This window comes from Meles meles, chromosome 2 (genome assembly GCF_922984935.1).
Source record: "Meles meles chromosome 2, mMelMel3.1 paternal haplotype, whole genome shotgun sequence".
In the NCBI taxonomy this organism is placed as follows: domain Eukaryota; kingdom Metazoa; phylum Chordata; class Mammalia; order Carnivora; family Mustelidae; genus Meles; species Meles meles.
In genome coordinates, this window is record NC_060067.1 from 67,754,168 (window position 1) to 67,770,263 (window position 16,096).

General features: G+C 63.1%; 1 protein-coding gene across 1 annotated transcript; it reads right to left on the bottom strand.

The window, feature by feature from the left end:
• Positions 1 to 6,566: 6,566 nt before the first annotated feature.
• HGFAC (HGF activator) lies at positions 6,567 to 14,664 on the bottom strand. The gene is made up of 14 exons (XM_045987005.1): positions 14,531 to 14,664; positions 13,775 to 13,955; positions 13,528 to 13,624; positions 13,194 to 13,273; positions 12,321 to 12,443; positions 12,102 to 12,233; positions 11,858 to 11,968; positions 11,607 to 11,781; positions 11,380 to 11,465; positions 10,461 to 10,716; positions 8,315 to 8,454; positions 7,841 to 7,981; positions 7,606 to 7,754; positions 6,567 to 6,830 (listed from the first exon to the last, which is right to left on the bottom strand). Exons 1-14 carry the CDS (start codon positions 14,639 to 14,641, stop codon positions 6,648 to 6,650), a joined length of 1,965 nt encoding a protein of 654 aa, XP_045842961.1. The 5' UTR covers positions 14,642 to 14,664; the 3' UTR covers positions 6,567 to 6,647.
• Positions 14,665 to 16,096: the final 1,432 nt, after the last annotated feature.

Below are 16,096 nucleotides of genomic sequence, written 5' to 3' on the forward strand. Positions count from 1 at the left end.
GGGCCCCTGTCCCTCCCCCTATCCCAGGGCTGTGCCCAGACACCCTGACCAACTCCTGACCCTGGAGGACCCTGGCCGGGTTGCTGCCTCACCACCCCCACCCCCCCAGCCCTCCCAGCCCCCTCCTCTGCAGGATAGTGAGGAGGGAGTCCGTTGGTGTCCCCTGGCAGCATGGATCCCAATGCAGGTTGCTATGGGCCTGTGGATGGGACCAGGACCACCCCCTCCCCGTCCCAGGTCGGTGTGTCTGATCTCCCTGACACTGACACCAGCTAAGAGCCATGCCCTCTGGAGAGGTGCTGTGAGGCTCTTTGGAAGGCCCACCAGGAGCCCCCTTCACAGCAGGAGGTGGGGGGCTCTGGGCGTCTGGATTTTCTGTCCCAGATCCTGTAGATTGAATCCGGCTGCCCCTGGTCCTTCCAGAGGTCAGGTGGTCTGGGCGCTCTGGCAGGTGTACCCCTTGGACATCTACCCTCATTTCCAAGATGGCTTCCAACACCCACGGCTTCAGGAGTATCCAAAAAGGGGGCACCAGCAGAGCTGGGGAGCAGTACCCTAGAAACGTAGTGTGCCCTCCTTCCCATTCCCAACCTTGAGGGGCTTATGATCCAGCAGGAAGAAGAGGGAAGGAGTAAACACTGTTCCAGGAACTCAGCACCTGCACAGCAGGCAAGCTGGCGTGTGTGGGGCTTGAATGTGTCTTTACCCTGTCCAGGCCCTTCAGGTGTAATACTCAGAGCAGCAGGCAGGGGGGAGGGCAGGGAGTTTGGGGTCCCTTAGGAGCAGCCATCCTGCTGGGTGCAGGTGCAGAAGGCCGGTTCACCCCCTCAGGGCACACCCTCTCTCCAGTGGTCCCTGGGACCTGACAATGTGGGTCCCTGGTGGGCCACAGGCTGGACTCCGATGCAGGGTTACACCAGGCCCAGAAGAGCTCTGTTTCTCCCACTGCCACCACCTCCCCCATCCCCACATCACCTGTGCTGCCTTTGGCAAAGCAGTTGCCCAGCCACAGAGCCCCATTCATGCCCCCATGCAGCTCAGGCCCCAAGGGGCTGGCGCAGGACAGCCGGCCTGGAGCCGGATGGCGGATGGCGGCTGGGGGCTGGGGCCAGAGACACATCCGCTGGCCTGGGCGCCTGGCATTCAGATGTCCCTGCAGGGAGGGGCCTCCCCTGCTGCATTCCCCAGCTGGCCCTGACCCAGGTCCTGCCACGCCCGGCAGCTGCACCTGCTCCCCCGCTGGCCCCAGAAAATGCGTCCGAGGCGCGTCCCCTCCCTCCACCAGGCTGCTAAATGGCGGGAGAGCCTCCTCCCCCCCTCCCCGCCCCTGACCTTGGGCCTCTCTGCCCCTCAGCTCCCACTGTGGACCCCAGATTCATGTGTTGAGACTAATCCCCAGAGGGATGGAGCTGGGAGGTGGGGCCTTTGGGATGGGATTAGATCGAGCCCGGGGACCCAGTGACAGACTGTTCCATTGAGGATTTTTCAACCTTAGGATGGTGGGGAAACCATGCCCATCCAATAGAAACCGTCCTGTAGATTCCCACTGCGGGTCTTTTCCAGGGAGACCCAGGAGACGGCTGACACTGTGTTCTAGAACTGGTTTTGAGTCGGGCAGTCCTGCCCACCTGTAGGCTAACATGGGTGTCCCAAGCGTGTGGCCACCCAGCCCCGCTGAGCTACGCATTCGGTCGCTTAAGTGCATTCCATGCATTTTGGACTCACGATATTTTCAGTGTAAGTTCATTGTGAGCTGAGGAAGGTGTGTCGTGCCCTTACAGTGTCCTTGTAAGAAGTGACACAGAGAGATGCACTTTCTTAGCCACGTGAACACCCCCCCCCCCACGCCCCCGACCCTGGGAGGCACCTGTCCACACTCAGGAAGCCAGCAAGCCCGCACCCAGATCTCAGAGTTCTGGCCTCCAGGACTGTGAGAGACAAATGTCTGCTTCTTAGCCATCCAGCCTCGGGTGTTCTGTTCCAGCCCCCCAGGGGCACAGGGACCATTGCCCCAGTGGTTATGGCCAGAGTTGCTGGTTGCAAGTGGCAGAAGAGGACTCTGGCCATGGAGGGAGGAAGGAATTTGCTGGAAGCACGTCAGGCCTCCAGTTGAACCCAGGAGAGGCCGCAGAGTCCGTGGGAGTTTGGGGAGGCTGGGCAGTAGGGATGCACAGCCCTGTTTCCGAGACCGGATGCCACCCCGGCCCCACACCACCACACAGCTGGGCTTGGCAGCCACGGGACACGGCTGGCGCCCACCCAGCAGCCCACGGCCATGAACGACAGCTGCACCGCGGGCGGACCACACAGCCCGGGGCCCCGCTGCCGGACATCGTGGCCTGGGATGCCACTGTTGCTGCCAGAGTCTGTGGCCATGGGGCACCGTCGTCCCATCACGGGCTGTGCGGACACAGCGCCTGCCGCTTGAGGCGCCCTCCCCACCCCCTGCCCTCCCTCCGCTCACCACGAGGTGAACCCAAACCATCACGTGACATTCTGGTCTCAGTTTCCTCTTCTGGCCTCATTATGATGATGGGCCCCTATGTGCGACTGTGCGTGTGAGTGTCTCTGAAAATGGCCCTGGGTCACAAACACAGGGATCGTCAGGACCAGGCCTGGCGTCTCATCTTGGGCCTCCAGGAGCTCAGTGTGGCTCAGTGTGGCTGGGGACAAACACATAGCACCTGCCCCGTGTCCCCCTCACCCCCCTTGCTCACTCACATTTCACGGCACGCCCTGGTTGGGGGGGGGGGTGCAGGGAGGAGGCCTGGCCAGGGGCGTGAGGGCAGAGGGTAGGAGCGGAGCACCACTCCCAGGCCCAGCCCCCACATACATCCCACAGGCTAAGTCGTGTCCCCCGACCCATGGGTTGAAGTCCCCACCTTTCCACGTGGCTGTATTTGGAGACAGGGTCTCTAAGGAGGCAAGTCAGGCTAAGTGAGGTCAAGAGGGTGCGTCCCAATCCCACAGGACCTCAGCCTCACCAGTAGAGGGGAACACAAAGCCATCTCTCCCCTCTCGGGGTGCATGCACACAGGAGTCTGTGAGGACACAGCGTGAAGGCAGCCCTCTGCGGTCTGGGAGGGAGGCCTCACCAGAAACCAGTGCTGCTGAATCTTGATCTTGGACTTCAGCCTCCAGAATGGTGAGAAAATAAATTTCTGTTGTCTCCTCCCCAGTGGGGCAGCCCAAGCCAACAGAGAATGGAGGTTATCCCTTGAAAAGATGGTGGTAATGATGGCCCCACAGCCTCACCTCTGGAAATGAGGCCATATACCCCGTCCCACGGAGACCGAGTCTGCCTCTCCACCGGCCAGCTGCTGGTTTTGACAAAGGAGGCACAGTGGGAATGCTCACAGACACTCTATTTGGGACCCCTTCACATGAACAAGCCTAGGCTAATCCTCTGGGTGAGAAGCCACACGTGGCCTCTTCCCCACATGGCCCCAGCCAAGAGCCCGTTGGCCCCCAGGAGTGGGACAGCCCAAGACCCATGCCAGCCCAGCCCAGAAGAACCAGCCAGAAGTCTCACAGACAGCAGGCAAGGCGGGGGAGGGAGGGAACCCACATCGGCACCCGTCATGGGGACCCCACGGCCCATCACAGGGAAGAGGGTGGGAGAAGCTGCCAGAGGGGAAAAGGTATTTATGAAAGATCCACTGGAGTAAAGCAGATGGTCAGCAGCAGGCCCGGCAGCCATGGAGAACCTTCCAGCAGCCAACAGACAGGAAGGATGCGGGCATGTCTGAGATTCAGGGACGGGGGAACACCAACAGCTCTGTGGCCCACTGCTGAAGTTCAGAAAGTCAATTCATAAAAGTGCAAACTCTGTGACTGGCTCAAGAAGAAACAGAATTTTCCCTGAGGCTGGTAACGATTAACATACTGAACCATAGGAAAATGTCATCCTGCAAAGGAAATACGGGGCCTGAGGCGTTTCATAGAGGAGTCCCCCAACTTTCAGAGAAAGATCATTCCAGCCTTATCCGAGTCCTCAGGGAATAATAAAGAAGGCACATTCTCAAACTGATCCTGTGAGTCATTCGAAGACGGCAAGGAAGGCCAATCTCACTCACAAGCCTGATGTGAAATCCTAAACAAAATACACGCAGATGGTAAAAAGCTTGTAAAAAGTTCAGAGGGTGGGGGTTACCCTGGGGCCCACTAGGCCACGTGCTATCACAACAATTCAGAGCAGTGGTCTTGGAAGGGGTTAGTGGGGGGGGGCGGGTCTAGACAGGAGCTGTGGATACCACCTGTAGGCAGGAGGGGGAGGTCCCTGGACCTTGAAACAGAGGGTCCCTGGCTTGCAGATGGCCACTCCCCCTGTGGCACTCCCATGTGCCTGACTGTGTCCACATTTCCCCTCCTAGGGATGCAGTCCTCTTGGGTCCCGGCCCCGGCTCCCGGCTTCATGGGGACTTGATCACTTCTGTAACGACCCTCCCTCCAGATAAGATCCCATTCTGAGGTCCTGGGGCTGGTACTTCAACATTTGAATTTTAGGAGGACATGGTTCACCCTGTAACATGGAGGTGACCCCGTTATCCCAGTGTCACTCTCCTCCCTCCTCAGACCTGCTGGGGGGCTCCCCAGTGTCCTCAAAAACCCAGCGGGCAGGGGAGCCATGCCGTCTGTGGAGATCAGCCTCCTGCGGCACCAGAGCTATGGGCGCAGAAGGCAGAGAATGGACAGCGACCCGGAGGGGCGGCTGGAAGATGCCAGGCAAGCGTGGACTCCACACGGCTAACTGTAGGCTGACTGGCTCTTGTTGGGAGTCTCCACTTTAACAGACCCACACTCAATACCCACAGGGGAGAAGAGTCAGGGGGTGATGGGGGTTGTGCAGAGCCAAGCCCAGGACACTGGAGGCCCAGCATTCCCAGTACTCTTGTAGTCACGGCACCAGCCTCAGTGGCCTGGGCTGGGACCCACGTGGTGGGGCTCCAGCAGAGCATTTCAGGCGGCCCTAGGGCTCCAAGTCCTACCATGTGGAGAGGGGCCCTGCACACCTCCCTGGGCCTTCCCAGGACCAGGCTCTGTCCTCTGAGAGGGGGACCCTCCCCCCAAGAGCTTCGTGCAGGAACCCCCAGAGAAGGCAGTTCCGGGTTGCTCTTCCTCTCTTGATACAGGGAACAGATGCAGCCGGGGAACCCGGGCCAGCGAGTGGCTGAGCGCTGGACTCCACATCGCAGGAGGAAGGCAAAGCTGCCCTCGTTCCCACTGCATCGGTCTGGTTTCGGGGTGCGGCCCAGACAGCCGAGGCGGGCAAAGCCAATGACCTCTGTGCCAATGGGGAGAATGGCCGGGAGAGGGCCTCACTGGACTTGCCTCACGGGACCGTGTCCAGGAGTGGCCTGAGCTCTGCTGGGTGAAGTGGGGAAGACAGTATGAGAGAGAACATTCTAGAAGCATGGGAACGTCAGGAGCATGGGCAGAGCGAGGCCAGAGCACAGAGTAGGGGGGCAGTGCGGGGCAGAAGCAGGCTGGAGGTAGGTAGGGTCCGCCCCAGGGATTGGAGGAGGCTCCAAAGTGGGGGGGCAGTGACCTAGAGAAAGTCCTGGTCTGTCACCTCAGACGGAGGCAGGAAGACCTGGTCTAAGGTGGGGGCTATGGAGGTGACAGGAGAGGAGGTGGCTTTGGGGGTCGAGGAGCAGGAGAGGTATGTGGGGACTGCGCCGAGGACCCCCATCCTCTGGACAGCTCTGGGAGGAGGGTCCCCCTCCCAGAGCGGGATGGGTGGGTGTGGGCATGGATGACCGAATGTGGGGCCATCTCGGCCCTCTCCCTGAGACTAGGGCTCCCAGCCCCCGAGGCACCGCTGCTGGGCACTGGGGGCGGGGGGCTGTCTACAGCACAGCTCTGCCGGCCCCCATACTCCCAGGCCATCCCCTGTCCACCCTGCTGAAGCCCCATCAAGGACCCCTGGGGCAAACCCAGTACCTCACTGCAGCCCTAACCACCCATCCCTGCCTTTTCAGGTCTCTAGCCTCACTTCCTTTTTTTGATTCCGATAAGCCCCACCCCACTGCCTCAGGGCCTTTGCAGCTGCTGCTCCCTCTTCCTGGAATGGGGGCTCTTCCAGGCATCTCTGATTCCTTCCCCCAGGTGTGCTGGCCCACTGGCAGCAGCCTCCTGGCTCCAGGAGCTCCAGCCCAGTAGTGGCCCACTGCCCTCCACTCCCTGACACACGGGTCTGCTGGTTTCTTTGCAAGGGGGTCTCTGGCCTTCGTCCTAGGAAACAGCGCTAAGGGACAGTCGCAGTCAGGGCGCCTTCTCTAAGCAGAATGAGGGACAGCAGGTAGTTCCAAATTACCTGTCTTAAGTCTTCAAGTTCTTTGCGTTGCCCTGGGACAACCAGCTTGTGAGGGCTCCAGCCCCGCTGCCTGGGGGTGGCCCCAGGTGGGTAGGCTAGAAGAGGTCGCTAGGTGCCCTGCCCTGACCCCCTGGGCCTAGGGGCCAGACCCTCCCCTGGGGCTGCAGGCTCCCTTCTCCATTGAGAAAGGTAAGATGGGGAGCTGCCCCAGTGAAGGGGGTGGGGTGCAGAGGCGTGGGCCCTGTGCACCTGGTTTTTGGAAGCATATTTATTGTTAGGAGTCTGGGAACAGCGCAGAGGCGGGATGCCCAACACAGAGATGGGGGCTGTCTCAGGAGGGATCCGCTGGCCGCTTAGGGGGCCATATCCGGTCTTTGATCCAGTCCACATAGTTGGCCACGCGGGTGTAGACACCAGGCTTATTAAGCCTCCCACAGCCGTCGCCCCAGCTGATGACGCCATACAGGTAGGCCACGCCATTCTTCTCACAGGCCAGGGGTCCACCCGAGTCCCCCTGTGGCAGGGCTGCTGGTCAGAGCCAGGCACCAGCTCAGCTCCTCAGCAGTTGCGAAACACCCCACCACCCACTCCTGCTCCGCCTCCCTCACCCCAGCCCCGAAAATGTCCCTGAAGAGTCTCAGATGAGCCCTTTGGGGAGGACTCCCCAGGAGCTCTCAACACAGACTTCCTGACAGCTCGGGGGACAGATGACAAAGGTATTTCCAAGTGAAGAAACTATCCCACCTTCCCCCGGTCCCCTAGACACGAAGTCTCCTCGTTCCAGGGCTGCTGTGACAGCATCTGACTAGTCATTCCGGTTCCTAAACTCTGCCATGGATTCCTCTCCTCAACTCCATGATCAGGAACGTGCATCTGAGCCTGGCTCCCCAAACCACCCACCGGCACACACCCTATGTGGACCGGGTGGTCCCTGTGTTCTGGGCTAATCTGTCCACTTGAAATAACAGCCCTCTGCCAAACTCCTATTCACCCCTCAAAACAAGTGCCAATGCCCCCGCCTCTGGAAAGCCCGCCTTGACTTCCCATAGAGGGACTTGTTGTATTCATGTGGTCCAGTGTCAACCCCCCTTGCCACTTCTGAGTTGTGTGACCTGGGAAGAGTGGCAGGGCCTCTCTGGGCCTCAGTTTCTGCACCTATAAAATGGGAAGTAAAGCAGCTCCTCCATCTCAGGACTGACTTGCAGCCTAAAGAAGGTGCTTGTGGAGCCCTTGATAAATGCTAGCGGGGGGCAGGCAGTCTTGAGATCTGGGGCTGAGCCCTGGCTCACCTGGCAGGCGTCAGACTTGCAGTCGAAGTAGCCGGCACACAGCATGTTGGGGCTGATGTCGGCCCCGTACACCTCCGGGCTGCTGCACTTGTGGTCTGCAACCAGAGGGACCAGTGCCTCCCGCAGGGAGCTGGAGTAGCCACTCACATCTGTGGACAGGGTGCTCTCAGGCTGGGCAAGGCTCCCTGGGGCTGGCCACCACTCCCTGGGGCACGGTGCCCTCACCCCCACTCACTCTCGTCCTGGTGGCCCCAGCCCGCAATCTGGCACTTGTGTCCAGCGGAGAAGGGGCTGCTAGGCTCGGGCAGGCAGATAGGCTGGACGAACTGGGAGCGGATGGCACAGCGGTCCCCCTTTTTCTTCAACCGGATCAAGACTGGCCAAGAGAGAGACCAGAGGTCAGCCTGGGATGTGGGGGTCCATGCAGCGGCCGAAGAGCAGGGGGGCCGGCCCAGGGCTCAGCAAGGCTGGCCAGCCAGGTTTTCCTCCCACCAGGCCAAGGCCACTCTGCCATTCGGGGTTCCCTTGCTGCCTTCCCCTCCTCCCTTCCCCCTCTGTCTCTCTTTTCCTGCCCCTTCCCTCCCATTCCCTCTCCCCAGGTGGGCCTGATGCCTACCCACCCCTGCCCCTCTCCTGGCTCTGGCCTGAGGTGTGCAAGGCACACACACATCCCTGGTCCTGGTGTGCCCCAGCATGTCCCAAGCCTTACCCAAATCATGGTCACTGGGGTTGAACACCGAGTACATGGGGTACGGGATATACTTCTCGATGCCAAACGTCTGTGTTACGTCCGTTGTTTGGTTGAAGAAGTGTTGGCCTAGGACCACTAAGACACTTTCCCTGTGGGGGCTGTGCAGGGCGTCTGGTGGCAGCAAGACCCAGGCCCGCCCCCTCCAGCCCCTCCGGTCCCTCCTCCTCGGCCCCTCCCCACAGGTCCCGCCCCCTCAGGCCTTCCTCACAGGCCCTCCGGCTCCTCCCCATAAGCCCTCCCCTCGGGCCCCGCCCCCCAAGCCCCTCCCCACAGGCCCCTCCCTTCAAGCCCCGCCTCTCAGGCCCCTTAGGCCCCGCCCCAGATCCCTTCCCTCAAGCTCCACTCCACAGCTCCTCCCCGCCACCCGCTGCGGCTCAGGCATCCTGGAGGTCTCCCCAAGGGCGATGTTGGGCAGGTCCCCTGCAGCCCAGGGGAGAGGCCTGAGCAGGGAGCAGGGGAATGGTGGGCTGTGGCCACACACGACCTTGGGCAGTGCCATCTCTAATGCATCCCCTTTAGTGACTCTAAGGGCTTCCTGCAACGTGGGGTCTATGCTGACTGGGGCCTGAGTGGGTGGAGGCCTGGCGGCCCCGACCCAGCACCTATGTAGCCTGGGTCTCCCCCTGATACAGCCCTTCACTCCTGCTGGGCACAGGCACTGGGCCCCCACGGTCAGTCCCCCATCCCCTCTTGGGGCCTCTGTTTTCCCAGCTCCTGATGAAGGGGGTAACTCCCACCCAGGCCTGACCCTCCTTCATTGGACTCCAGCTCCAGGCCCCTGTAGGACTTCGGCCCCTGGGCCCTCCCAGGCCTTAGGTCCTTCTGGAAAATGGGCTCCCACGCCCTGGGCAGGCAGCCAGCTCGGTACATAGTGGGGCTTGTTGCCTGGCCTTGGGACAGGATCAGAAACCCAAGTCCACAGCCAGAGCTGGTGATCCATAGGTCTCACTTGGGTGGGGGAGGGCGTGCTCTTGGGGTGGTCGGCCGGTGAATGCAGGCCTCCAGGGATAGGAGGACTGGGTTGGCTGAAGGGCTGAGTGTGCAGCCAGGCAGGGTGGGCTGTCCACCGGCTCTAGGCCCCTAGTTCTGTCCTTTGCCCCTTTTGCTTCTTTGCCAAAGGAGCATGCCCCTCCTGGGGAGCCACCCAGAGTCCACCTGTTCACCTCCAGCGCCCCTGCTCAACCCCAACCCTGTCCTGGATGTGAGGAGTGGGTGCTGGCTCCCCTCCCCCAGCCTCTTAAACCCCCACCCAATCTCATTCATACTGGGGCGGCCTCAGAGGCCCTGTTTCCCAGGCCCAGTGGGGAGCCTGCTGCCTGTCAAGGCTCCACACAGGGCAGGCCTTGCACCCACTGCCCCCCACCCATGCTTTAATCCCTAGGTGACCAATGGAGGCTCAAGGCCAGACTCACACTGCCAAACCCCCAGGCCCTGATCCCTGGGATGCCATCCTCTCCAACTGGACCCCTCTGGGGAGCCTCTTAGTCTGGACCCCCAGATGGGGAACCTTGTTCCCATCACACTGGGTGAAGCCCAAGAGGGGCTGGCCTTTCCTGCTCTGAGCTGGCAGGCTCCTCTGGGTGTGTGGTGGTGGGCCCTGCATCCCTGACCCCCACTCCCTTAGCTGCCAGCCCAAGTCTGCCTTCCCACAGAAACCTCAGCTCACGGAGTGAGCGGGGCCTCGGAGTCCCTGCTGAGGGGGCAGAGAAAGGTGCCCCCACCTGCACAGTCTGGGGTGGGGGGCCAGGATCTTCTCTGAGGAAGTCCTGCCCAGCACCTCCAACACCCCCGCCCCCCTCACCCCACCCAGTGCAGGACTGCCCGGGCAGGACTGGGCAGTGACCCCGAGCAGGGGCGAGGCTGACCACGGAGGTCTTCCCCACCCCCACCCAGGGTCCTTGGGCCACGAGAAAATGAGGGACCAAAGATGGGGGTTATATGGGTTGTGGGGACATGTGTGTGAGGACAGGCAGATGGGTGGGTGGGAGGGTGACAGATGGTGGGCACGAAGGTGTGGAATGGATGGTGGGTGTGTGGCCAAGTGGGGGGAGAGCAAGTGGATGGGCTGAAACATGCAGTGGGGGGCATGGACAGAGCCACTCACCTGCTGGCGAAGCAGTGGGCCGCAGACACCACCCAGCACGTGTGGACAAGACTCCCCGCACAGAAGCTGTTCCCAATGTAGATGGCAGCCAGCCAGGGGTGGGAGCCCGGCAGGGACGACGAGCCCCCGATGATGCGTGGCCGGAGGAAGCTCCTCTTCTTGTGCCTCTTGCCACAGGCCTGGCGTCCCACTGGGGCAGGCTCCGCCTGTCTCAGCAGGACCTCAGGGGGCCGGAGTGGAGTTCTGGTCAGGGATTCTGGGAGCACAGGTCACCGGGTCACACTGCTGGGGCTCCTTCTGCACATCCCTGCCCAGAGTGGGTCCTGGCTGCTGTCCTCACCCACCCCCCGCCCCACCCCGGACAGCTCTGCCCTCACAGGCACACAATCTACTCTCTGAGCCTCAGTTTCCTCTTCTGTACAATGGGGAGAGCAAGACCCAATCAGTCACCAGGCTTTGTGGGAAGCAAAGTGGTGTGGCATGCCTGGCAGGGCTTCCTGTCCCTCCCAGCAGCCTGGGACCTCAGAGCCCAGGCTGGCTGGGTGGCCCCAGGGGCACGGGGGCCAGAGGGCAGGCTGGCCTCCCGGAGCTGCCCACTCCCAGGGTCTGGCTCCAGGGGAGGCTGCTGGCCCTCCCACCCCATTATTCACCCCTGACTGGCCCTATCCAGTGTCTGGGAGCCCTCAGCTCGGCTCAGGCTGGGTGGGATCCGCCCAGAGGACCTGGAGACTGGCTGGCCTGCTCAGACCCCCTGTGCCTGTCTGTCGCATGACCTCAGCTGAGCCCTGCTCCAGGGAACCTCAGTTTCCCCATCCCCAGAGGGGGCAGTGGTGCTCCAGAGAGGGGAGAGACGCGGAGAAAATGGCCGTGACTCCTGTGGGAGCAGGGTCCTCACGCCGCCTGCAGCCCATTCACGCACCACAGGCCACCAGGCGGCAGTACTCCCAGGAGAGGGCGCTGCCGTTCACCACGTAGCACCAGGGCCTCTCGTCCTTGTCCGGGTTCCTGGGGTGCATGGAGAGGCAGGTGGGCCTGGGGCCGGGGGACCTGGGAGAACACCGTGAGGGGACTGCTGACGCACCCCCCAACTCCCCTAGCAGCAGCATTGGGTTGATTGTGCAGATGGTCTGGGCCCCCATTGCTGACCGGCAGTAGGCATGGGGTCCCAGGCCAAGCAGGGCCGCAGCGCCCACGGAGTCCACGTGCAGCTCCTGGTAGAGCAGGTCCGAGTTCCAGGCCAGGCAGCTGAGGCCCGAGGCTGCGGTGCTGGCCACACCTCGGTACTCGGTGCCGTTCCCCACAAAGCAGGTCTGGCTGGGCACTGTGGGCAGCACCGTGGGCAGTGAGCCCGGGCTCCAGGGGCCGCAGGGCACGGGGCCAGGAGCTGACCCACTCACCGATGTTGCAGAGCCTCCCGGCATGGCCCGGGGGACAGGAGCACACAGTGGTCCCGGTGGCCACGATCAGGTGGCAAGTGCCACCGTTCAGGCATGGGCTGCTCAGGCAAGCTGCGGGGAGGGCTCAGGAGCTCGGCCTCAGGCCTTGAGGGTGCCCACCATGGGAGGGCAGGGTCGGGGCTGTCCCGCTGGGGCCTGTGGCTGGGGGACCCTGGGCCAGCCCCCCGCCTTGGCCACGGCGTACCTGTGTGGCGGGTGCCCTCGCAGCGGATCTGGCCCCCAGCGCACTCACACTGCTCCACCTGGCCCTGGCTCACTCGGGCCCAGCGGTCACCCACCTCCAAGTGCTCATAGCGCGTCTCGTCAAAGCATTTTTCTGGGGGCGGGTTGCGGAGCACCCTCAGGCCGCTGCCCTCGGGCAGGCCCTTCCCCCACCCATCTTCCCAGGACTTGGTGTGCACACCTGTGCCACAGTTCTTGCCTGTGAAAGCCATGGGGCAGGTACAGTGGTAGGACTCGGGGTCCTGGGTGTTGGAGCATGAGCCCCCGTTGAGGCACGGGCTGGAGGCACAGGGATCCCGGGCAGCTGGGGACAGGGAGGAGGTGTAGGGAGCAGGTGTGGGAGAACCTGGCCCATTGGGGTATCTCCCCAGACCCTGTCTGTTCTCCAAGGCCTTCAGTGCCTTCACTGGGCCTGCTGCCTTCATGCTGCCCCTCTGGGTTCCTTGGGTTATTTGGGGTGCAGGAGTCCTGAGAAGGGGTGCAGGCCTTCCCCGTTGTCCCAGCAACCCCACCCCCGCAACCCCACGCCATGCTCAGACTCTGGGCAAGCAGGCCTCTGGCTCTGTACCAGAACCCTGGAAGCCCAGCTCCCCATCAGGCAACACAGTCCCCTCCTGTGTGCCCTTGGACCCTTGCAGGTGGGGCTGTCGGCACCCTCCGCACCCTGCAGACCCTAGGGGCCCTCATCTCTGTCCAGGGCTCCACCTGTGCAGCCACAGCGCCCATCCTGACCACCAGGGGGCGCCTTACTCCCAGCAATGACCAAGGCAGCCCTGTGGCTCCTGGACAGGGCAGGGTCCTGCCTGGGAGCGGTTCCACCCTCTGCACTCCTGCAGCCCCCCTGGGGTGCACTGCGGTCAACCCCAAAGTTCTCTTCTGCACTCCAAGCAGGACTCCCTGTCCCAGGTCAGCTTTGTCCCCTTGGCTCCCACCCCCATCAGCAGGTTGACCCTAGTACTCCCTTAGACTCCCCCCAACCCCAGCCTGGACAGCCCCCCTCCCCCAGCACAGGCCCTTCCCCACCCCACCCTCCTACCCACCCCCCCGCACCCACCTGGGTCCTCCCTAGGCACTGAGGTCTGGGCGCAGTAGCCCCAGGCCCTGTCGCGGTCATAGTTGTGAGTGGTGGCACACCTGGGGGTGAGGACACAGGTGGGTCCCGGCTCCGAGGCCTCCCCACAGCCCGCCTCTGGCAGGACGCCTTGCCGGCTGCTGGTAGCTCGCCCCAGTCACACCCACGCCTTCCTTTCCTGCTGGGTCTGGGGCTTGGGCTTGAGGAGGAAGGGCAGAGGGCAGGGGGGTCTCCAGAGTGAATAGGGGCCGTGGGGATCCGGAGGAGGGGAGACTGGCAGTTGCTGCTGGCGGACCTCGCCCTGCCCAGGACCCACCACCGCCTGTGCGCGCTGCCCTCCGATGTGCAGGAGTGGAGCATGCGGCCGCCATAGCGGAAGGGGAACCTGCAGGGCCGCCCGTCCTCTGTGAGCACTGCAGGGCGAGTGGAGGGGGGTCAGGGGGCTCCCGCTGGGCACCTCCTGCCCCATGTCGCACACCCCGCTCCCCAGCAGCCACCTGCCAGCCTCCCGACCCACCCGCCCAGGTGTACCCCACTGCCTCCGGGAAGCTCTCCTGACCCACCTGGGCCCCCAGGGCTGCTGCTGGAGGGAGCTGCTCTGGGTGGGGGGGTGAGCCCCGTACGACCAGGTCCCTGTGGCTCTGGAGCACTTGTGGCTGGGCTCACAGAGGTCACCAAGGTTACAGGGATCATGGGGGTCCCAGAGCTCACTGTGGCGTTAGGTTCTGGGGGCTCTGTAAGGTTCTAGGAGGAGCCAAGAGGGCTGTGATGGTGTCAGTGTGGGGTGGCCCCCCTCACACTCAGCCCCCACTGGCTGGCCTCATTGCCGTCCCCAACTGTTTCCATACTGGGCCCTCAGGCCTTAGAGTAGAAACCAAGGGGAACCTGGCCACTGGCTCTCCCCCTCCCTTCCTGCCGAGACTGCAGGGTTAGGGGGGCGCTGGGTGTCTGCCCAGGCTGGGGCACCCCTACCTTCCAGCCTCAGATCCTGGGGATCTGTTCTGGGGGATGGACAAAAGCAGCCACGAGGCCCTCAGAGGTCCCCCCTTAGGCACTCCCCAAACAATGGGACCCAAAAGCAGCCCAAAGAGAGGGGAGTGGCCCTCATGCCCCCCGGTGGAGGCCCAGCAGGTCAGATCCCCAGGCCTCCTGTCCCCCAGGCCAGCCCAGCACACCCATCTTGCCTGCAGGAGGCCAGAAAGCCAGCCTGCAGCACACTAGGCCCCTTACCCACTCCACAGCCCTCCCCAGCCCCAGCCCCAGGACCCAGAGTGGGCACGGGGAGCCCACGGTCCCCACGCCACGGGGTCAGTGCTCACCCTGCTAGCCTGGGGCTGAGCCCCACGAAGCCCCAGCAGCAGCAGCAGCAGCAGGAACAGGGCCATTCCTGGCGGGGGGCAAAGGCTGCGACCCCAGGCCCAGCGCCCCATGGCTCCTCCTGGACTGGCACGAGGAGCGGCGGGAGGCAGAAGCGGCAAGCAGGTTGGATTGGGGTCAAGGACACTTGGAAATGATTAACCCTGGCTGCCTCCAGCACTGGGCCCACATGTCCCCCCATCTGCTGCCCGGCTCACCCCGCCCAGGCCAGCGGTCCCCTCTGGCATGAGCCACATTGGCCCTGGACCTGACAGTGTCCTCAGGTCTCAGCTGTGATGCCTCCTCCAGGAAGTCTGGCAGGACACACAGCCCGTGGGGGCTTGGACTCCCAGCCCCCACCTCTCCATGGGACTGGCCGCTGTCCCTCTGTGAACTAGTGATAACCAGAGTGGCTGTCGGTGCCGCGCCCCCCAGGCCTGGAAGGTGGGTGCTAGCCCCACAGCCAGCAGGAGGCCGGGCACGGAGGTTGGGGGATTGTGTGCTGGGCTGAGTGTCACGAACACTGACCCAGGATGGGAACCCCTGCCGCTCCCCACAGTTCAGGATAAGCCTGGGGTGGAGGACTTCCTGGGGGTGGAGCTGGGGATGCGGGCAGCACCGGAGCCCTAATCACAGGTTACCCAGAAATGTGCCCCATCCCTTGGGAGGACCCCCTTGGACACCTCCAGGAAGTCTTTCCACCCATGGGACTCTCCAGCCCCAGCTTCCTCACAGTTTGGATGATTGGTGCTGTCCCCATCTCTGGCCAGGGCTCCCACACCTTATCCTGAGCCCTGGCTGGGCCCGAGAAGAGCCCTTGCCAGGCACCCAGGGTCACCAAGGGCCACAGAGACCTGGCTTAGGGTCCTGCCCAGGTCTGCATGCACCTTGCTCTCTCCATCTGGGACCTGGGATGCAGGCATTGCCCCACCCCACGGGCCCTACAATGTGTGACCGGGGGCCATGGGCACAGCTGCTACCTCTTCTGCCATTTCTGAGCACAGGTTCCCCATGAGTCAGCTCAGCAGCCCACAGGGGCCAGGGTGGGGGCTGGCTGCCCTTTCCTCGAGAGATCAGCCTGGCACGGCAGCCACATCACTGTGCACCCCCAAACCATGCTCTCTGGGCCCCCGTTTTGCCATCCATGCAAGAGGAGGGAGGGTGGAGAGGGGCATCCAGCTGGGTGGGTGGTGGGTTCAGGGATGGGGGCAGGAATGTCAGGCGGGGGAGTATGGTGGGTGTGGGGACGGGGAGGAGGCAGGAGCATTGCGGGGGGAGCGTGGTGCCTGCGGGGACACAGCAGGAGCTTGGCACAGTGGAGGATGGTCCCTCTTCCTTCTGACACCTCCTACAGCCCCTCCCAGAGCCCTGCTCCCTAGAAGATTCAGGACCTCCCTGGCCTGGCCAAGCACTCCCAGGTTGGGCCCTTCTGGCAATTCTGCGGAGGGAAGGGTGCGGGTCCCTCAGCGCTCAGCTGCTCCATGTGGGGGTTCCACTAGGGTGACCGGGGTGGGTGACTAGAGCTGCAT

Excerpts from the sequence above, each read along its gene's own strand:
- HGFAC (XM_045987005.1), bottom strand. The coding sequence starts at position 14,641 with ATGGGGCGCTGGGCCTGGGGTCGCAGCCTTTGCCCCCCGCCAGGAATG. Across the intron at positions 11,782-11,857 it reads CGGGAGGCTCTGCAACATCG|TGCCCAGCCAGACCTGCTTT; the intron begins GTGAGTGGGTCA and ends TGCTGCCCACAG. Across the intron at positions 7,982-8,314 it reads CCCCAGTGACCATGATTTGG|TCTTGATCCGGTTGAAGAAA; the intron begins GTAAGGCTTGGG and ends TCTCTTGGCCAG.